The sequence below is a fragment of the Terrapene carolina genome, unplaced genomic scaffold, assembly GCF_002925995.2.
Source record: "Terrapene carolina triunguis isolate 2854851 unplaced genomic scaffold, T_m_triunguis-2.0 Scaffold139, whole genome shotgun sequence".
NCBI classification, from domain to species: domain Eukaryota; kingdom Metazoa; phylum Chordata; order Testudines; family Emydidae; genus Terrapene; species Terrapene triunguis.
Window position 1 is genome coordinate 14,900,408 of NW_020664490.1, and position 23,061 is coordinate 14,923,468.

At 44.6% G+C, this 23,061-nt stretch overlaps 1 protein-coding gene across 1 annotated transcript; it reads right to left on the bottom strand.

Moving 5' to 3' along the window:
• Window positions 1-6,724: 6,724 nt before the first annotated feature.
• On the bottom strand, window positions 6,725-7,330 carry CCDC70 (coiled-coil domain containing 70). Its single transcript, XM_024215699.2, has one exon. The coding sequence runs from the start codon at window positions 7,328-7,330 to the stop codon at window positions 6,725-6,727; it is 606 nt and encodes a 201-aa protein (XP_024071467.2).
• Window positions 7,331-23,061: the final 15,731 nt, after the last annotated feature.

Here is a 23,061-nt window from a genome sequence, read left to right on the forward strand (position 1 = left end):
CATTGGGGGCAGCCTGGGAAGAAACTATCCCTAAATCCTTCTTCTAGTGCCCAGAGAAACCCAGGCACAGCCCTTCTCCTCAAACCCACCAGTCCCTGAGCAACCTGTCGGGACACCACCCCTCCATCTGGTTGCCAAACTTGTTATTGAACTCATACAGTGAAAAACCATTATCATTGCCAATTATGGCCTGACATGCAACAGAACAAGGGTACCCCAGGCTTTGGCCATTTGTCATGCTTTGGCCGTTTGTCATGCCTTTGGTGGCTTGTGTCACACATTGGCAGACTTGCAGACTAAGATGTCCGGTGTCCATCCCTCCCCAGTCTGCTCAGACTCTCCCTATGGCAAACTTTGGGTGCAAATGAAAGGACCTCCACTTCCTGAACCTTCTCCCATTGCAGAGCAAAATGAATGGTTTGCATGGGCCTTTGAGGCTATGAAAAAATATACATGAGTTGTTATCCTCAACTTCCACAAGGATTTCTCTGCCTTAGCTCTTGTTTCTCCAGAAGTCAGGAGATGATCATTATGGCTCCCACTAGGAAGATGATCTGGAATTTGCATGTGTCATAATCTTCTCTCCCAGATCCCTCAATCCCACCCATGCTTAATACATTGAACACTGCCAGAGACCTTTAATGCACACCCACAATTACATCACAGGGGTGCAAAACTTCATGGCTTGTTTTAAACTTAAAGCAAGAGAGGCCCCCTGGATCCAGTGTGTGCAGTTCAAACACTCTCCCATTAGTCTCTGTTACATACCAACAGATCTATTCAAAATGCACATGCTTTGGTAAGCAATCAAACACTTCTTGGCTATATTTTGTGTTATTTCATTAATGGCACTGTTGCCAAATAACCCCTGTTTTGTTTATAAAAGTTCTCAAGTGTATGGGGTGTTTCCCTGAACCTACTGTGATGTTACAGTAGCATGTTTTGAGGACTGATTCCTTACCTCCTTAATTACCCTTTCTTATAGCTGTACAAGCAAGCCCAAGAGGATATTTGCATTAGAGTGAAGTTGGAATAACTCCGTGGCAGTCCATGTCTCCGCTCCATTTCTTATCCATGTGCATTTGGTTAAATCAATGGATGTGCTCTGGGTTTGAACTGGTATGAGATTGGAATGTGGAGGGGGGTGGCACAGCAGCTGCTACAGAAACTGACCACTGCCAGAGACTCCTCAGTGCAGGTTTAGATCAGATCTGCACCATCTGAAGGGAGCTGCGAATTGAGCCTGGTGTGTTGTGCTTTCCTAAGGTTCTGTAGCGCCTGGCTGGATCCCTTCTACAACATAAGCACTGTAAGGTTGGCCTTCTAGCATCTTCATATGCCGAATTTAGGGAGGAGATGGCTCCAAATTCTTTTTCCTATTTAATCCTTTTGGGGAGTCGGGGGCAGGGGGGAGACATGCTTTTAACATCTTTATTCCGTCTGGTATGTATTCAGTTTCTCACCGTGAGCTATGACCCACCTGCACCAGATCAGCAGACATGCTTTTGAAAGAGAGAGAGAACATTTTTCTTACCTGCTAACTGTCATGGCCGTTGATCTGGTCCCATTCAGTATTTATTGCAGGGGTGCTGAATACAGCTGAACTTTCTTTCTTATGGCATTTCTTTTACTCACGCTCATAGAAAAAAACCCCTCAGAAATTGCCAGAATTAGGGGTTAAATTCACCGACCACAAGGCTTATGTATCATCTGAGTTCTACTTAAACCCCAAGCCTTGGGTGGGCCCTATGTACCACAGGGATTTCCCTACATCCCCCCTGAACTCCCTCATCATTCCCACCCACGCAGTGGTCAAATCAACCAAGGTGAAGACCATAACAAAAACCAAGAATATACCAACACGTCATCTGGTTCAAGTGGTATATCTACTTCTGAACAGCCCGAGGCACACATGCAGCTATCTACTGAAGAAACAGTGTTTCCACAACCTAAAGGCAGTTCCTGATGTTTGTTGGTCAAACTTTTCCCATTTATTGAAGTTACGAAAGATGACAACTACACTTGCAAAAAAGCTTATGAAGAAGGAAAGCTTCCTACTGCTACAATTGGTAAAACTGGAGGAGCTTGGTTTGTCAGATTGATCACCAGCAAAGCCAATACTGACAAACTACATGAAAAGGCTGCAAAACACCAAGCCTCCAGACTGCATCGACATCAAAGCCTTATAAGCCAGTCACTGTCAAAGCCAATTTTAAAAGTACTTTATGAGGTTGTTAAGAATGCTGGAGACACAACAAAGTTTATGCAAACAAACATGGCTGTCACATCTATTCTGTTTAAGCAAGAGATACCACACACTACAAACTGGAAGACAACTTGTTAACCCTGAAGTTGGACACTGGTTCCAAACAAGACTGGCAAATGCTCACTATCTTTCTGCAAGAAACTCAACTGACTGGTTAGAAGCATGCAGTGCAAAAGTGAAAGACTCAGCAGTTGAAAAAGTGAAGAACTCTTTCATCACATTCAAAAAAATTGCATACATGGCTGATGAATGTATCAATGCAAATGGGCATCAAGTATTAAGTCAGTATGTAAAATATCTTGATGTCAGTGGGAGGCCAGTAGATGCAGTAGTCTGCTCTACTGCAGTAGTCCACTCTACTCTGCGCTGATATAGCCTCATTTGGAGTATTGTGTCCAGTTCTGGGCGCCACATTTCAGGAAAGATGTGGAAAAATTGGAGAAAATCCAGAGGAGAGTGACAAAAATGATTAAAGGTCTAGAAAACATAAGCTATGAGGGAAGATTGAAAAAATTGGGTTTGTTTAGTCTGGAGAAGAGAAGACTGAGAGGGGACATGATAACAGTTTTCAAGTACATAAAAGATTTTCACAAGGAAGAGAGAGAAAAATTGTTCTTGTTAACCTCTGAGGATAGGACAAGAAGCAATCGGTTTAAATTGCAGCAAAGGCAGTTTAGTTTGGGCATTAAGAAAAACTTCCTAACTGCCAGGGTAGGTAAGAAGCAGAAGAAATTGCCTAGAGAGGTTGTAGAATCTGGCATTGGAGGTTTTTAAGAGCAGGTTAGACAAATACCTGTCAGGGATGGTCTAGATAATACTTAGTCCTGCCTTGAGTGCAGGGGACTGGACTAGAAGAACTCTCAAGGTCCCTTCCAGTCCTACAATTCTATGATCTACTCAACTAGCAATAGTACAAGTTGCTGAATATTCAAAGGACATTTTAAAAGCCATAAATGTAATGGTTCTTTATACTCTTTTTTTTTTTTCAAAAAGAGTCCAAAAAGAGCGAACATCTTGGGAAAAATACAAGATGCTCTGGGACTGAATTTCAAATTAGTCCAACCTGGGAAAACCCACAGGCTTTCCCATAAGTGATCCTTGGTTGATGTCTTAAAATTACTGCAACAATTATTGCTGGCTTTGGAAAGTATCTACCAAGATGGGACTGATCTAAGTAGTGAGGCTGGTGGACTACTTTTGTTACTATGTTTAGAGAAAACAATTGCCATTCTCTCTTTTGTAAATCTACTGTTGAAACCACCTGGGTCATTAAACAATGCGATCCAGGCATCTGCTACAACAGTAGTAGATCTTTGTAGTAGATCTTTGTCCAGCAATAGAAGCTACACTTGGATCAATCAGAGATATCCATTGAAAATGTACTGGAAGAAGCAAGGACATCAGTCCAGAAGTTGACTAATGAAGGCACTTAAGTGAAGAGGACAAAAAGTGTTAACCCAGCTGAAAAAATACACACTTGATTCTTACAAATCTACAAAAAATGACTTCTGGATTCTGCTCACCCTCTAAGTAGCTTTTATAGATGCCTGTCTTATAAAACACCAACAGTTGAGTGGAATGAGGCATTGCCAGCAATGGGGCTGCCATGTGATCAGGACAGAATAGAGAATTTGAACACAGAGTGGAACGTCATATGATGAATGAATGAAGATTTGACTTCAAGTTCTTTTTTATCATCACTAGTGGCTCAACCCAATCTTTGTGCTATGTTTCCTGAAATGAAAGAAGTAGGAATTCAGCTCTTGCTACTCCCAGTCACAACAGCTACAGGTGAGTGTTCTTTTTCATCACTGAATAGAATTTAGTGTTCTGAAAGAAGTCGCCTTCTGCCTGATCATGTGAATGAACTAATAGCATATCAACTGAAGGACTGGAAGTACTGGGCATGCGAGAAGCCACCAAAGATGAATGCACTGCATTTGAGAAGTTCATTAACAGTTGTGCAAAATTACAAGAAGAAACCACAAAGGATGTAAACATAGTGCTTCACTGAAGGCTTGAGTAGCCAACTTTAATTTGTGTGATGATTTTAAAACATGAGTTAAAGCTAATAAAATGGTCGTCAAGCATTTTTCAGATTTTACTATGGTTCCATACAGCCCACCTTTCCATCATAGTCTCATATTTTGGCCCTCACCCCCTTCTAAATTTAAACACCCCCGCCCCTTCCTGGGGAAAATATCTGTGAAAACAGCCAATCAAGCCTACCCCCTTCCCAAACCATAGGCTTACAAGGGCCAGTCCAAATGCCCCCCTGAAATCCATGCATATTTTAAGCTAAATGTTTTTTAAGGGGAGCTACTAGAGGTTTGAAAGCATATTGGTGTATCCTTTTCTCCTACTAAACTTCTGGCTTTTCTGCACTGTGTTGTGTAACTCCTTAAGTAGCACAACCATTGTATTATAATGACAGCACTATCACCGATAACACTCTACTTGGCTATCTGAGAAAAAATGAATAGGATCTTTCTTAAAAGCATTTCATGTACTTCAGGTTCTTCGTAAGGAAAAACATGTCTAATTTTAGTTTAAATGGATGTTAATTTGACATGCTGATTTGAATAATAGAGATAAATTCCCATGGTTTTTTTTTTTACATTAAAATATATGAAATGACAGGTGCCTTTTGAATATTCTTATCTTCTGAAGGATTTTTTTTCTTTTTGCAGTGTCTAATGATACAGCTCTAAAGTGTATAATAGGGAACGCTCCTGAATTTGCAGGATGTTAGACTGGATGGTCTAATGGGGCATTTCCATCTATATTATTTATGACTATAATAGGAGGATGCAAAACATTCCTACTTTGGTTGAGCCAGTTAATGAGAAGGTTTTCCGGGGGAGGTATTCATCAGGAGTTGTGTATTCATGTATTTCTAAGACAAGCCTTTGTGTACAATTTGTTCTGAACACAATAAAACAGGAGAGTCTAGCTCATCCTTCAGCAGATCACAAATGTAAAAACTGTATTTGAAGGTGTGCTTGACTTATCCTGTGTACATACCTAACAAATGCAGACGTCTCCACATTCTTTAGCAAGGTTTGTAAAGGGCTCTCTTATTATGGTGTAAACCTTTTAAACGTAAAACACTGTCTAAACCTCGAACATGTTACTAAAGCTACCACAACACACGTAACAACTTTGACTCAGTGTTTACCAGGTTGATTCTGATTAACGTTTTTCACAGTCTGCCTTTGTCCCTCTTCCCTTTTCATCCCACCTCTAGCTGCAACAACAAGGGACAAATACAGAAGATTTATTTCTGTATCAACTTCCACAGCTCTGAATTTGGTGAGTTTGGAGAAGAGCATTTTGTTTCCTCTTCAAAAATAGTCTGTGAGATCCGAAAGAGCAAGAGAACAAGCTCTGTACTATGGTACTCATGTCTTTCCTGAAACCTGGACATCCCCAGAGTTCTGTTCAAAGTTTCTTTTCTTGCCTTTGTTGCAGACAGGGATACAGACATTGACTACACATTGCACCCAATGGCTATCTAGGATTTTCTATAAGGAGCTCATGAGGAATGAATTCCCAGGAGAGGATAGTGCTCCCTATTTTGTGTCAGACAATGGCAGCTCTGAAGCTAGATATGATCCGGGGCTATGTATGTAGCCTTTCTTCCCACTCCCTGACATGCATGCTCCCTCCCACTACTGTCTTATTTCTCCCTTTCAGACTGACCCACTCCCACCTCTTTCTCCAACTGACATCTTTTTCCTACTGTTGTTGGGTTCCTTGCTCCCTCCCAATTTTCAACAGATCATCTTCCCATGTAGTGATTCAGGGGTGAGACCCAGACAGATGGAGCTGGAGTCCTGGAAGAAAGTAAAGGATGACCAACAATGACCTATCCACATCAGACTCCAGAGAGCAATGAGGAGGAAGATCAAAAGCATAATGTTGGGGAAGAGCAAGAGTTTTCCCATCGCTGACTTTAGCACAATGTCTCTTAAATATAAAGAGGGGGCCTAAAACACCACTGCCTTACTCCACTGACTCGAATTACACTGGTGGATCAGCAGTGACTGACAGATTTATAATTATGATGATCTAGAACTCAGCTGGTAAATTCTCTTTCTCTGGAGTGTTAGCACCTACTGAACATCAACCTCCTGTTTTACAGGTGAGAGGTTTGGAAACTGGGGTGGTGCATGACAGCTTCAGACCATTTACCAATGCACAAGATCCCAGAGCAATAAATAATGTAATGAGAACCTAAATGCAATCATCTTAAAGCAAATGACACTGTAAAATAGTTCTACTGAAATTCCATTAGGCTTTTATCAGGTTTCTGGGGTCAAAGAGGCTATTTCAGAAGGGTAATCAAAGCAAAGAGGGTAACTGACTAATTACACAGCTGCTTCATCGTATGTGACTTTTCAAATATTGGTTTTGAATCCAGCAGAATCATTTACACCTTGTTTTCATTCCCTAGGGCTACCCACTTCCTCTAAGAATATCTGGGCCATGACTCCCAGGAGCATTAATAGCTACAGCTAGCAGTAATTGTTCTCCTCTCAGACGGCCAAATGCCCCCTCCCAGATAGATTTTTCATCTTCTTGGAGGGCTTTTTCATCTTCTCGTAGGGCTTCCTCATCCTCCCAGAAAGCTCTTTCCTCTTCTAGGAGGGCTTTTTCATCTGCCCAGAGAGCCTTTTCTTCTGCCCACAGGACCTTGTCCTCGTCCAGGAGAACCTTGTCCTTTTCCCAGAGGAACTGATCCTCCTTCCAGAAAGCCTTGTCCTTCTTCCAGAAAGCATTATACCCCTTCCAGAAGTCCCTGTACCCCTCCCAGAAGGCTTTTGCTTCTTCCCGGAATGTCTTTTCTGCCTCCCGAAAGGCATTTTCCTCCTCCCAGATGGGGTTTTCCTCCTCCCAGAAGGCCTGGATCGCCATCCTGAAGGCCCTGATCTTGTCCCGAAAGGCATTCATGTTCTCCCGAAAGCCCTTGATCTTCTCCTGAAAAGCCTTGATTTCCTCCCGAAAAACTTTCTCATCCCACAGCTTCTTGATGAGCTGCTTCTGGCGGGAGGTGTAGGACATCTAGAGGCAATGGCAGTTTTATTCATTCACTTGCCAACCTTGATGAAAGCTCTCATCTCTTACGGAGCTTTGTGAGGGCAAGGCATGGTCCAAGCCCAGTCCAGCCTGTCACATCCTATAGCCCATCAGATAGAGAAGTGTCAATATGTCAGCAACGACTATCGTAATTGGAATTGCTCAAACATATGCAGTAATTGTGTAAACTGGGGGGTTTGAAATATGGCTCCACCAGAAATACAGATGTTTACAAAGTGAAAAGCCTTCTCTTTGGACGGCACTTATATAGCATCAATTAGTGCAGTATTTGGGCAGGGATCCTGTAGCTCATTGTAGGTGTAACATCTGGACCAAGATTTTCCAAAGTGATTTTCAAAAATGATTTTGGGTGCCTCTGTTTTTTGAGTGCCCAACTTGAGATCTTGGCAGGGACCTGGGGTTTCTGAAAGTGCTGAGCACTCACCCTCCAAAAATAGGCCCCCTGAAGGTCACTTGAAGTAGGCATCTCAAAATGGAGGCACACAGAATCACTAATTACCCAACCAATGGAGAGAGAAAACAATCTGGTTTTCTATTGACTAACTCTGCCTCATAATTCCTGAATTGAGAGAAAAGCTAATTACTTATTTGTACTGTTATATTTATTATGAATTATTGTACAATGCCTCAGGCTCCAGAGCAGGGTGCTTTATAAATAAAATGTCTTTTTCTTATTTGATTATGCACGATTTCCTCTACCCTTTGCTGGAAACTTAGGAGAGGCTCCAGGGATAGCAGAGGCAGTGCAGGGAATGGTGCCTTCTCTTGCCAATGGTGATTATCAAGGAGATGGGAAGTGTGTGATACCTTAAACCCCCTTCTTCCTTGATTTCCCCTCTCCTCATGTGAGATCTAGGTGTTGAAGGGACTTACCAGGATAGTACCCAGTAGGTCCTTTCAATAGCCTTTGATGTGGATGTGGGAATCTATGGGGATGGTCTTCTAACATCATCCATTCCACTCCCACCATCCACTCCCCATGCCACTGCTACCAGTGATCACTGGGGCGAGTGGGGGCAGAGTGAATGAAAGAAGCCACTTCTAGCCTCTCTCACGGCCATTAGGATGAGCTGTGTGTCGAGCAGCCCCACAGTTGGAGAGAACCATCGCCGGGAGTCCTGTGTGGATGAAGAGGAACCTGGTTCTCCTGGTCTCACCTACTCCTCTGATACTGCTTTGCTACTCCTCTGGCCTTCTCCTGAGAAGGGAGATTAACCATTCACTGGCATAGCGAAAGCTGGGAGGCTGTGAATGTGCTGCCTGGAGTGGGGAAGAGAAAGGGGGGATAGAAGTGATGTTCCACTGCATCCTTGCAGGGCTCCTAGCAGCACACCTCAATCCCCACTCCCTGCGAGGCTCTCAGTAGTCACTGAAACAACAGCGATTTCTCAACAAAAGTGATTGCTGGCAGTGGCTCCTCTGCACCCACCCCTCTTGTGGGACTCCTGGGGAGGCAAGTCCTTTTCATCAAGGAGACCAGTAAGTAGCATCTCCTCCTTTCCCACCCTCTGGGATCCCTGTTGGTGGCAGTCTGTGGGATAAGGAAAGTTCAATCCCATTTATCTCCATACTAACAAGAAGCTGCCTGAAAACAAAGGGGAGAGGGCGCCAGACCTCATCCCAACATATGCTCTCTGCTGGGGAGAGAGAGGGATCCTTGGAGGAGCGGCAGTGACAGATCAGTCCCAACTCTTTGGGAGACTTTTGAAGAGCTATGACATAGCAGCACCAGGAGGTGAATTTTGCCATTCCGTGCACTGCAGCTGCTTCAGCCTGGTCCTTCCCTGAGGGTCCAGGAAGGAAGGATTCAGAAGCAGAATTAGCAAACAGACGACAGGATTGTTTGAGTCTTTTAAATAAAAGACTCACACTTACTCACACCCTACCTTGCCTCTGAGTGAGTGTCAGCACTTGTTCCATTTGTTCATACTCACACCCTTGCCACGCTTTAACTTTTATCTCTCAGGAGGAACCTTTTCCTCCCACATCTCTTCCTCTCTTCCAGCAGAGGATTGGAGGAATCCAAAGGACACGATTCCCCTACCTCAGGATACAAGTAATTCATACAGAGCTTTTAATGGGAGTTATTGTATCATGTAGAGGGAGAATTAGATAATGTATTAAAGGAGAAGGATTTAATTCTGAGTTTCTTACACTTATCAGTCTAATCACCAGTAGACTGATGGCAGCCAATAAGGAGCTCAAATATAGCCAGTCTTCTTTCAGATTAAGTATCTCACATTTGATATTTCTATTAATAGGCAGCAGGTTTAAAACAAATAAAAGGAAGTATTTTTTCACACAACGCACAGTCAACCTATGGAACTCCTTGCCAGAGGATGTTGTGAAGGCCAAGACTATAACAGGGTTCAAAAAAGAACTGGATAAGTTCATGGAGGATAGATCCATCAATGGCTATTAGCCAGGATGGGTAGGGATGGTGTCCCTAGCCTCTGTTTGCCAGAAGCTGGGAATGTGCAACAGGGGAATGGATCACTTGATGATTACCTGTTCTGTTCATTCCCTCTGGGGCACCAGGCATTGGCCACTGTCAGAAGACAGGATACTGGGCTAGATGGATGTTTGGTCTGAACCTGTATGGCCGTTCTTATGTTCTTCTCTCTTCTTTAGTTCTCAGTGTCTCACCTCCTGGACTGCATACTTTTCCCTCTCTTTTTCTCTTTCTTGCCCTACTTCCAACCAACAGGAGCAGAGTGAAAATGGTATCTGCCTTGTTAGTTTCACTTTGCTGATCCTGTTGGGCCACTAGAGAAGTGCTATGTGCAGAGCAATACATTCATTATCCTGCTCTACCCAGCATGTTCATTTCCAGTGTTCTCTGGCCTGCCACAAATCTTGGCAATTGGTTTTGGCACATTTACTTACCTAATTTTGCCTGAGCTATAAAAACAATTGCATGAGACATGCTTCTACAGTCCAGGTAAGTGAGGCACATAACCAATGTCTCACTGTATTTAATGCAACCTGATGAACTGATTTTTACCTCATGCATGTATAGTTTGTTAAATAGTAGAAAACAAAGACAAATCAGACATCTTCTGGTTGCTTAGTTCTACCTCTAGGGAAGTAATGAAGAAGGGTTTTACTGATGCTTCAAAAGCAAGGACCAGGGCCGCCCAGAGGTGGGGGCAAGTGGGGCAATTTGCCCCAGTCCCTGGGCCCCGCAGGGGCCCCACGAGCCCTGGCCCGGTGGCAGTCCGGGTCTTCGGGGGCAGGGGCCCCGCGAGCCCTGGCCTGGCGGCGGTCCGGGTCTTCGGAGGCATTTCAGCGGCGGGGGGCCCTTCAGTGCTGCCGAAGACACGGAGCGACTGAAGGGCCTTCCGCCGTCGAAATGCTGCCGACGACCCGGATTGCCGCAGGGTGAGTACAAGCGCTGCAGCTCCCCCACTTTGCCCCAGACCCCCTGAATCCTCTGGGCGGCCCTGGCAAGGATTAAAATAGACAATGAATATACAGTGGGGATCTTTTCCAAATCAGATCTGGTGCTCAGAAGACCAAATTAGTAAGCCACCAGTCCCACTTGGAACCTCCCTCCCCATGACATGCATGTAAAATGCAAAGAAAGGGCTTGAAAGCTCTTTTTGAAAGGCTCAGTAAAAAGCAATTTCATTTCTTCTTATATCATGTTGCTGGACCACCCTTAAAAAAATGCAGGCGTAACTTTTTTCATTTTGTACATCATAATTATCAAATAGAAAATATGACTAAATTATATCATTTTGTTCCACAAATCTGCAAACACTATTTCTATTAGGTAAAAGTAACAGTTGTTGGGTCATTGCTGATATCTCTAGATGTGTAGTAATGGCTGACATCTTTGATGACAATCTGAGTTTAGCCTTTGACTTGCAGAGGCCTTATGGATAGATTGATAAAATAATTTCTTTACCCAAAGAAATTTTTTTTTCTTGATGGTGTGAACATCTCTAGACTTCAGGAAGTCAAACCCCAGGGATACATAGTATTTCTGCTTAATAACAATACATGTACTACCAAAACCACAACATTTGTAACAAATTTAAGAGAGACTGTACAATACTTACACAAGTGTGGGCCTTAACCCCACTGGATGTCTGATGCCCTCTGGGGATTGCCTAGCTAAGATTCAGGTCACCTATAGTGATGTCATTTCACAAAGTACAACACCAATGACCCAAAGCTAAGTAATATTGAAATGAGCTTATGGTGGTCATTGGGGTGGAGGTGAATGAGGGAGGAGCCAAGAATGGATCTGGGTTCCCCTCTCATACCTTACTGTAAATGTTCATCCGTTCATGGGTTGTAATAAATAGAACTATCAAACCCCAATAAACTATGTAGCATCTCAGCTTGCATGTTGGGTTAAGGATTCCTGCTGAGGGACCTTAACAAAACCGGCTTGCCTCAACATACTTTAAATATTAGGCAAATATAAATATTTTTTTAACTCCACCAGAGAGGTCCTTTGGGGCCATCTGCCTGTCCCAAGTCAGGATAAAGGAGGAGGGTTGGGCATGGGGCTAGCAACTCCACCCCGTAAAAAATCAACCTGCTACAGAAACGCCAACAATAGAGATAACAGAGACTTTTAGCCTGGAAAAAGAAGAGTCTTCAACTCGAAGACGCAGGACACTGGGTGGTGAAAATTATGAGGAAGCCACTAAGCCGATTACCCTTCTTGCAACCAGGAGGATTACCATCGGTACATGGAACGTGAGGACCATGTACGAGTCAAGAAAGACGGCGCAGGTCACAGCAGAGATGAGGAGCCGTCCAAGAAACACCTGGTGACGCGACCTTCAGGCTGATAGCATAAAAATGGGCTATACCTGGAACCAGCTAGAGCAAATGGCCCAGGATAAAGGACTCTGGAGATCTGTGGTTGGCGGCCCATACCCCGACTGGGGTGACGGACATGAGTGAGTGAGTGATAAATATTTTGGTTTTATTACTATATGTATATGAAGCTTGAACCTAATGTAATAATCACACTATTGCATCTCCCATTTAAAAAACACATTATATGAAGAAAATAGAGACATACATGTCATGCTGGAGCTATAACTAAGCTTAATGGGCCCAGCTGATCATAAACCTGTGGCACAAAGGCCAAGATATAAAAAAGTAAAGCTAGGCTCCTAAAGCCTTATGTAGGCACCTACTGTAAATAAGTGGCCTGATTTGTTCGAAAGTGTTGAGTACCCCCTGAGGTCAGTGGGAGCTGCTCGGTGCACAGCACTTTTGAAAATCAGGCCAATTATTTACAGTAGGTGTCCAAATATGGATTCAGGTTCCTGTTCCTGAAAATTTTGACCAGAATGCTTATTGATTTTAGTGGGGCTTCTGCCCACAGATGGTTTTCAATATCTTTGTTATCTACAATGTAACAATATACAGTATAATATAAATACTCATGCTTTGGCATGTACAATAGCTACTTAACTGAAAGGAGAGATTGTCAGTTTGTTTTCCCCATTATTAACCTTTACATGTAGAGGAGTCTATCTTTTGTGTTTCAGCTAAGTTATAGAAAGTGAAAGAGTGAGTCACAGTATTCTTTCCATTATAGCATCTTTGAGCCAGATTCACCTGTATGCTTCAGCTGCGTTGATGACAAATAGATAGCGCAGAGGAGAATCAGGAAGGAATGAAATGAAGTTCCAAGTGGAGAGTGAGAAATTGGAGCCAGAGTGTGCGAAGATTGCTGGGGGGCTTTTAAGGGAGGATGGAAAGTTGGGGCCAAGAAAGAAGAAAATAAACAGTATAAAGAGCCTGAGAGGGAGGAACAGAGAGGGTCCATATTAAGCACATGTACAATGTACATATCACAAGCAAAATAACTTGTAATGTATTAGTGAGTATATGTACTGCTGCCCTCTATTGGATCAAATCATAATTGCTTAATTGTGTGTCATAAGCCCTGTGCTGCTAACAGCTCCTTTTCCTTTAGCACAAGTGATAAGTGCCTGTGGTTATTTTGGAGAACACGGATTTCAGATCTATCCTTGCTTCCACTATGAAGTTCCAAATAGTCAAGATATGCAGCACTGAGAAAATTATCAAGCTCTACAGGAGAGAGCCACACAATTATTACAGTGTTTTTAGTATTGAATGTTGACCTTCCCAACTAGCTTCTGAAATTTCCAGCACATCGAGAACAAACCATAAGTTATCCAGTCAAGGATGGGGTGCCTGGGCTGGCTATGGAGAGACTTCTCTGATCTATTCAGTTATTAAAATTGCAGTTGAAAATGTTAGATCACCATCAGCATGAGAATAAAGATTTCAGACATCCTTTTACAAGTGAAAAGTTCAAAAATTGGAGTGGACATTCAGCAAATTTGTGGCAGTATCCCAGAGATGAAAATAAAATTAAACAAATATAGTAACAAATCTAAAAGGAAAAACTCATGCTCTTAAGCTGTTTTTGTTTGTTTTTTCTTCTGAATCTCTGTTAGGGATTTATTACAGTCCTGGGATCAAAAAGATAGATAAAGATCTGTTCACATGAGCTGTCATTCCTTCATTTCATATCCAATACAATATTTATACCTTTCTCTAGTTTGCGGAATGGGGACATGACCGCCATCAGCATTTGTCATTGCAACTTCAGGTAAATGCTTTCCATCTATATGCTCCTAGGCACCAGTTACACCTTCCCAAAGGACTTACGTCTTTGCCTTCTTCAGAGCTTTCTCCATCTCCTGAAGTGCACATTTTTTCATTGAGAAGACATCTTGTTCCACCCAAACATCTCTTTCTTCAATCAGGATGATTCAGAAGTCAATTTATATGAAGGCCAGTTCCTTATTCCAGAACACTTCAAACATGTTGCTCTAGACCAAGAAAGCTTCCTTATCTTCCAGGCAGGTCTCTTGTTTCTTCTAAAAGGCCTTTTCTTCCTCTCATATGGCTTATTGATGGCTTGAACTTGTTCCCAGAAGACCTGGTAGGTCTTTGTCTTCTCCCTATCGGCCTTAGCCTTCTCCCAAAAGGCCTTTACATCTTCCTAGAAGGTTTTATTTTCCTGCCTTTTCTGATATCTCTCTTCTGGGGTGTAGTATAGTTGAAGGAGGATGCCAGTGGATGGAAACAGCAAAATGTATTCACCCACTTTCTGAACTTGGAGAAAATCGTCACTTATCCACATGTGAGGGGACTGTAGCCGAAGTCCTGTTTTGTCTGTCACATCTCATGATCTATCAGATAGAAAGTGAATGACTGGGCATAGAGGTGATTTGTGAAGCAGGGAACTCTTGGAATTCCTGACTACCAATCTGTTCCTACTCTTGCTGTTATCGATGGAGCTGCTGGCGATAATGGTAAGTTTCCTCCTCTCCCCACTCCTTTAATGATCTCTTTTTGCCCCACCAAATCAAATTCAATGTCTAAGGGGCCGAACAGACCTGCTGGGCTTAGATTCTGCAGCCCTCCTTTCCTCCCGCCAGCAGTGGCAGCCCCACAACCTGGGACTGATGTTCAACACCAATCGTCCCTCTCACTGCCACCGGTTAAACATTATTGGCCTGTCATATAGAGCTGAAGAGGACTAACTCCTTCTCACAAAGCATCAGGGTAGAAGGTTAGAAGGAGCTGCTGTAACAAATATTTTGGGGAAGAAAGGCCTGGGGGAGAGAGTGAGCCAATTTTGGGGACCTAGAGGGTTGGTAGGAAGCTGCATGGAGCAGAGAATGTGCCTGGACATTATTCAGATCTGAACAGACCTGCTTCTTGTCTCCCACGTAGATGGCTCCTGTATTGTGGATGCTGCTACCATAGCAACAACTTCATGCAATGTGAAAAGGTTCCAAAAGACAAAGAGCCCACAGTGTTCCATTGTGGAATGCTCCACTCAATCATACCAGCCATCTATAATTATTATTTATATTGTCGTAGCACTTAGAGGCCCTAATTAAGATAGAAGCCCCATTCTGCAAGGTATTGTGCAAACAACTCGCAAGAGACCATCCCTGCTGCAAATAGCTTAAAAAATAAAAGCAACAAAGGGAAGCATCTTTATGTCCATTTTGCAATGAATACTGGAAACACAGTTTAAGTGACTTGACCAATGTTGCACAGGAAGTCTAACAGAAGTAGGAATTGAACTCAGATCTCCTGAGTCCCAGTCCAGTATTTTAACCCCAAGAACTTAAATCTCAAAGCTATGAATAACGAGTTACGTTTTTTTTAAACTGCCTCTGAACCCACCAGCTCCCTTTGGCCAGTTGCACCAGCCAGTCTGTGTCACCAGTGCTGACTGAACATTCTAATCATACAAAATTCATTAAGTAAATTTCACAGCCACTGTGAGGCATGGGATATAAAATAACTATGTTATCCACCTCTGGCCGGGGATGGAGCACAGGAAATGATGCAGAAACCTGTATCCAAGTGAGCATGCAGAATGACTGGAATTCCCCGAACTGGGACTTGGCCTAATACTGGGCTGAACCTTGGAACCCTAGGTCTTTGTTAATTACAAGTGGCTGAGACTTTCAGGCCACAGGATCGTTTTGTTTCCCAAAATACTTGAAATATGGGGTTTAGAATGGAGATGATGCACCTGGGAGGCTCTAATGTCCCACATGGGACTGAGGGAAGCATTTCACTCACTCTCACACCACAAGGAAGCAGCAAGGTCTGAGGAACATGAGCATATGGAGCCATGCAAGCTGTTAACACTCTGACATGTTCTAAACCCCTCATCCCTTCACAGGAGTTCAAAACACTTAGCTCAGGGAGGTCAGAGGGTCAGTATTAGCTCCATTTTACAGATAAGAAAACTAAGACACAGAGGGAAATGACTGACTCAGCCAAAACCATGCAGTGAGTTAGCAGCAGAGCCAAGACTAGAATCCAGATGTCCTGGTTCTTGGGCCCCTGCTCTGATCACTGGAAAACTGACTTCTCTGGATTCCTGCATTACACATTCTGAAACCAACAGTCCATGAAACAGAGGAGGCTGGTTGGGCAGCCTACTCTCAGCTGGGAGCCTCGTGGCCCTGACCTACTCATCACAGACAATGATGACGCAGCGATGTGGTTTGCACAGTTGCCACTAGCAGTCCCAAAACATTTTGGTCTCAGAAAGGGGCAGAGCAAGGTGAGTCAGTCAAGAGCCAAACCGAGGTTGTGCAGTGGGAAGGACAGGACTTTTATGCCATTCCTGCCTGCTTTGGGGTGCTGTGCACCCCAGGGGGAGAAGTAAAGGTGTAGAGTGAAACTCCTTGTGCCCGTCCTTCCACAGCAAACATATCTCAGGGCCAGGCAGAATCCAGACTAAATTATCAGGGAGGGCTAGCTCAGTGGTTTGAGCATTGGCCTGCTAAACCTAGGGTTGGGAGTTCAATCCTTGAGGGGGCCGTTTATAGATCTGGGGGAAAAAAACTGTCTGGGGATTGGTCCTGCTTTGAGCAAGGGGTTGGACTAGATGATCTCCTGAGGTCCCTTCCAACCCTGATATTCTATGATTATCTTTATAGCTTCACCTAAGCAATTGTATGTATTGATGCTGGCACTCTGTAATTCCTGGAACATGGAGCAAACAACTTAGGACACTGCAATTTTTCATGTCAGTCCTTGGTTTTAAACTTTTTCTTTTTGGGGCAGCAGTGGTGAGTGCAAACTATAACACAAATCCTGAATAACCCAATTCTGCCTCAGATCAAGGTAACATTGAGATAATCTGTTTCTGTTTTGGATTTCTGTTGGAGACCACTTTAAAGACCACTTTCACAGCTGGGAACCCTAACACTAGTTCTGGCCATTTTCAATCACTAGTGCACATATCACATACCCCCTCTACCCTGTCTCTCTACTCTGTGAAGATAGGGACTGAAATATGCAAATATCCAGCTCCTCTAGACATTTCAGCCCTCTGTCTTCCCTCAAATAAATAAATAAATAAAAAGGAATAGAGAGGCGGAGGAGAAGGACAGCACAATGTTCACAGTCACCATCATCAACATTGACTCACTCTTCCATTTCTGTCACTCTCTGTCTGCTTTCCCCTCTCCCCTCTTTTCATTTCTTTATTCCTCTTCCTGATCAGGCTGGATTCTAAATTGAGGCCTAGATTCTTTGCAACATGTGTTTACTTGATGTCACACAAGGGAATGGATGGATTCTGGCTAGAAATGGCCAGCAGAGAATTCCTTTTGCAGAAGGGAATTCCATGCTAGAGTAGTGCTGCTGGAGGCAGCAGGACCAGCTCCTGTGCCACCTGCTTATGAAACATATCAGGCACAGACTGGAAATGCCATGGGGTGGAGCAGAGATTGATTGTACTGATTCTCCACTGGTATAAAGTTCCTTAGGTACCTTTTGCCAGTGGTGTAAATTAGAGCAGCCCCATAGCTGTTCTAACTAATGTTGGGGCCCAACCAGCACTGAGTCAAGCAACTGTAACTGGCTCCCTGATACTCTACCCACTGCTCTGCACTAAGATGATACAAAGCGACAAAGAGTCCTGTGGCACCTTATAGACTAACAGACATATTGGAGCATAAGTTTTCATGGGTGAATACATGCATCTGATGAAGTGGGTATTCACCCACGAAAGCTCCAATATGTCTGTTAGTCTATAAGGTGCCACAGGACACTTTGCCGCTTTTTACAAATCCAGACTAACACCGCTACCCCTCTAATAAGATGATACAGGTAGATTTGATGCTTGGCTCTTCCAGCCATGTAATGGGCCTAGATATTTATCATCAAACTGACTTGCTTTTTCTCTCCCATGTTATGGCTGCTGGAACCATGGCAACAAGTGGCTGGATTCTAAAGGAGAGAAGATTCCCAAAATCAAAGTGCCATTTCATAACACTGGCTTCCCAGGAATTAAACTGAAACTAAGTCATAGCCATTTTGAACTGGGTCACAAATTTCCCCAGAGTAATGGGAGGGGGAGGAGGAGGAGGCGGCTGTCTTCTTCTTCAAACAGGCAATCAGGAAGAACATCCCCGAACTCTGGGACCTCACCCACTGTAGCACGGGCAAGAAAATGTTCTGCTGCCCTGACAAGAAACCCGTGAGCTCTGAACATGGGAGAAAGTTTTGAGATGTGTAGTTGAGTGAATGAATGCTCCCCCAGCTCAACCATCTATTTGTGTCAAAGACATCATTTATTCTTCTCTTCTATTTACTTAGAAATAGGGAGCATTTATGGATTATGCTGAGAGGTGTTGAGCTTTATACCCTGACCATGTATCACCACCACTATCTATAGGAAAGTTGGTCAGTAATGGTATCTGTCAATCACTTGTCATTCACTTAACTGTCTTTACTGTGGTTCCCAACGCAGCATCACATATTCATGCAATCAGTTCCCATCCCAGCTAGTGTCTCACAGGGACATACTTGCCCACTGAGTGAACCTTGGAGCACAGTCCTACCTGGTGAGATTCCGAGGTGCTACTGCACTACTGTGCGCTGCCCGTGCCTGCAGGTGCCACCTCCTCAGCTCCCATTGGCCGCGGTTCCTGGCCAATGGGAGCTGCTGAGCTGGTGCTGGGGGCGGGGACAGCACGCAGAGCCCCTGTGTCCATTCCTCTGCTTAGGAGCCACAGGGAGATGCTGGCAGCTTCCCGGGAGCTGCGTGGAGCCGGGTAAGGAGCCTGCCAACTAGACTTTTAACTGACACCTGGCAACCCTACTGCTGATTGGAGCAAGAGTCAGGCCTAGTGTTTGGAGGAATTAAGGGTCAGATCCAGAGAAAGGAACCAGTAGTCAAGCTGAGGGTCAGAGCTGGAGTCCGGAGGAAGCAGGATAGGAACAAGGCAGGTACAGAAATGAGCACAGCTGTGGGCATAAGTGTTGAGCAGCCAATGACCTGCTGCTGCACTTAAGAGCAGGCCTGCTAGCTCCCTTCAGCCAGTCAGGCAAGCTGGCCAGCGAGCTGATCCTACCACAACTCAGCTGAGCCCATTAATCTGCCTGGAGGCTGGGCTGGCTAGTCCTCAGGCTCAGCTGAATTGGTTCACGCCTGACACCTGAGGCATCACACAGCTCTGACAAATGGGGGCTTTGTGCCTTCACTAGAAGGTGGAGACAACAGCTTGGCCAGCTCTTCAAAGCATTTCCCCTTTCTGACCAGCACCACTTCAGTCTTGCTTGAGCCAGCTCTTCTCCATCCCAGAGCTAATTTCCTCTCAGTATTCTGGTGGTGGTTGCAGAGAATGAGATATGTAGTCAGGCGTGGCAGAATTTGGGGTTTGTTATATTAGCAATTTCAATGGTTAATATTGATTTTTAATTTTAATTTCCCCCCCTGTTTTTTAACTGTTTTGATTTTTACAGTTGTGGGAAATGAAGCAGCTGAGGCTAGGGTTAGGGCAATGTTGACAGCAGGACTGCAGGGGGCTCCCTGTGTGGCCAAGGGGCCTAAGACACCTGGGTACAAGGTGTGGGGGAGGTTGTGGTGCTGGCCCAGTGGAGCAGAGACCCCCTGGCCAGGGCTGCGAGGTGGAGGCGAGCCCTTGGTGGCAAGGCAGGCCGCCCCCTGCTGAACTGCCGAACAGTTCCTGCCTGAGGATGGCCCACATGCTCCTGGCTGGTGAGTGAGCGAGAGGGACTGTAGAGCTGCAGAGGGCTCCCTGCATAGTCACGGGGCTGATGACACTGGGTCCCTGCAGGCGCAAGGGGTGGGGAAGGCTGTAGGCTTGGCGGGCAGAGCAGAAACCCCTAGCCTGGGGTGCAAGGAGAACAACGATACTCCAGCTGAGGGGGAGACCATCCCCACTGCTGAATGGCTCCTGAGCCAGTTAGCAGTGGGGTAACCTCCCCCATGGCCAGGGGCACATCTTCCTCCACCTCTTTGCAGTTGTGGCCAGGGGTCTCTGCTCTGCCTCACTAGGTCTGCAGCCTTCCCCACACCTTGTGCCTGTGGGGATCATGGTCACTTGCTGCAGCCCTGCTGTCACGACCCTGTACCCTCACTCCAGTGCAAGTGAGGCTGCAGAGGGCTTCTGCACTGCCACAGGGCTGGTGACGCCAGATCCCTGCAGGCGCAAGGTGGGTGGGGGAAGCTGCACTCATTGTGTGTGAGCTGAAATCAACGTTTACCGACATCTTATCGATTTAAACTGAATCCTGCCAAGCCTACATAGAGCTGAGTGTTAATGGTGTACTGCTGGCAGCTACCCCATGGTGTCTCACTGTCTCTACCAGCGGTCTCATGTAGCTATTGAAGAGAAGCAAAGATAGTGTGGATCCCTGGGGGTGTTGCCCATCTCCTCTCTGAGTTCTCACAGAGATGGCAGTTGTAATTACAGTGAATTCGAGCAGAATCAACTGTGCTAGCTACAGCATTGACTGTGCTAGTGAACACCAAAATGTCGTCTCTGGTTTGCAGGAATCTAGGCCTGCTACATCTACAGCATGGACTCTTTGCTGGGGAGATTGGCCCTGATTCATTCCTGTTGGTTTTTTGCAGAGATGTGATTGTAATAATTGCATGCTGTAATTTCTGGGATCCCATTTGGCTTAGCCGTTAAATGCTATGGAAAGCAGTTGAAGTGATTTCACACACACTCCTCCACTGCTAACCAAAGCAGCTGTGAGCTAAATATTCACGTCTTGCCTTGAACAATGGAAAAATGAAAGATGTATTGAATTTCTTTTCTTATAACTACCTGTGTTGCTATTAATAAATGATAAAAAGCTTTTTTCTCTGAAAGCATTATGATAAGATGATCGTTTCTACAACAGAAAGTAGCACTATTTTATTCATCAGTTTTAAAATTACTGCTGTCTCTGTCAACCTGTGGACAGATTCTCAGATTAGATGGAGCCATTTCCTGAATGCACTCGCTGGGCCTGGTTCTCTGCTGACTTGCAGCATGATTATATGAACCTGTACAAAGTGAGGGTGAAGGCAGAGGTGGGCTCAGGGAGGCTTGTTTCCACATTGTGAGCCAGCCTTCGCTAGGGGAAAAGGTGTGATTTTTTTATAACAAGATAGCTAACTCGAGTTAGCTCTCTTGTTTTAAAATCCTAGTGGAGACAAAGCACGGGGCAGTTTCACCTCAGTGTGGCTGGTTGAGGTAAACACTGGTGGGGGAGGGTCTCAGCTTTTCTCAACCAGCTACATCAAGGCAAAACTACCCTGTGCCTTGTCTCCACTAGGAATTGTCAGTGAGTTATTCTGAGTCCGATTTGGTATTGTAAACACCAACCCTTTTCCCCTAGTGACTATACAACACTGATTTCGTTCTCCATGATCTGTTGTAGAGTGGGATGGACTCACAAGTTTTTATCTTGACTGGGCTGCTCACAAAAGAGCAGTGATCCTTTGGGACCCAAATTTATTTCTGGTTCTACTGGTACTACTCTGGTACTACTACTCCTCACATTCCTTACAGGGCACACCATGCAGGATGGCTCAGGAATCTACTTTTACTGGACTGACTGACTTCTCCCTCTTCAGACTCGCAGCTGGCCCAGGAGCAGCAAGCATCTGGAGTTAGGGCAGTGCCAGGATGCAGCCTCTAGGACCCAATTCAGTGACCACTGAAGTCAATGAAAAGACTTCTATTGACTTCAGTGGGTTTTGTCTCTATCCCTACGGAGGAACCAAGAGGCCACATGTGTATGTATACAGGCAGCCAAGTCACTAAACACCCAGTTGTGCACGCAAGCATGCAGTTCTGTAATTATTCAATTTGTATACGAAGATGCCTAGACAAATGGATGTACGTGTAAATTCTACAGGTGCCTTTTTGGAGGTACTTTGAAAATCTGGCCTTTTTGCAACTTAATTTTGCCAAATCCTTTTTTTTTTTTAAATAACCAATGAATTAGGAGAATTGTAACTCTATTTGGGTATTTTGGCTTGTAAGTCATCCAGTCATGAGAACAAAGAAATTCAAACTGGAAATAAAATACAACATTCCTAGATGAGTGTCTCCATCTCTCTGTACTAAGCACTATTCCCAATTAAATAGCCAGGGAAAGTCACATTGGCACTGCTGAAAGAAGAACAGAATCACGCTGTTCGTGTGCTCAGACTTCCAGAAGCTATGGGCTTGGAGCATGAATTACTAGGTAACATTTTATGATCTATGTTGTGCAAGAGGTCAGACTAGATGATCATAATGGCTCCTTTCGGCCTTAAAATGTATCAGTCTTTTAGGAACATGGGGTTTTGACTATGCTCTCAGATACATCAGTATAAATTAGCAGTAATCACTAAAGTCACCAGTGTAAGCAAGACCAGAAGTGACCTTCTTATACCTTATGCCTGTGTGAACTCACCAGTGTAAGCAAGATCAGAATCTTATACCTAGTGAAACTGCACTAGAAACTGAACAGAACAGTTCCATCCCCACTGTTGTCATCATAAAATGACATGAGGAGCAGTGTTCAAGACTAGAACTTTCACCAAAGGTTTGCCTGGAGAGATAGCAAGACCCTCACAGGAACAAAGTTACTTTTATTGAAGATGATATTTTAAAGTGGTGGTTCTACACCAGAGGTGGGCAAGCTACGGCCCACGGGACCGTCCTGCCTGGCCCTTGAGCTCCCGGGGAGGCTAGCCCCCGGCCTCTCCCCTGCTGTCCCCGTCCCCTGCAGTGACGCCGCCGCACAGGCAGCGCTCTGGGCGGCGGAGTTGCGCGCTCCTGCCGAGCAGAGCAGCAGCATGTCTGGCTCCGACCGGGCGGCGTGGCTGCCAGACATTCTGTTCTGAGTGGCATGGT

Bases quoted from the DNA above. Each gene is read 5' to 3' on its own strand.
- CCDC70 (XM_024215699.2), bottom strand. From the start codon at position 7,330: ATGTCCTACACCTCCCGCCAGAAGCAGCTCATCAAGAAGCTGTGGGAT.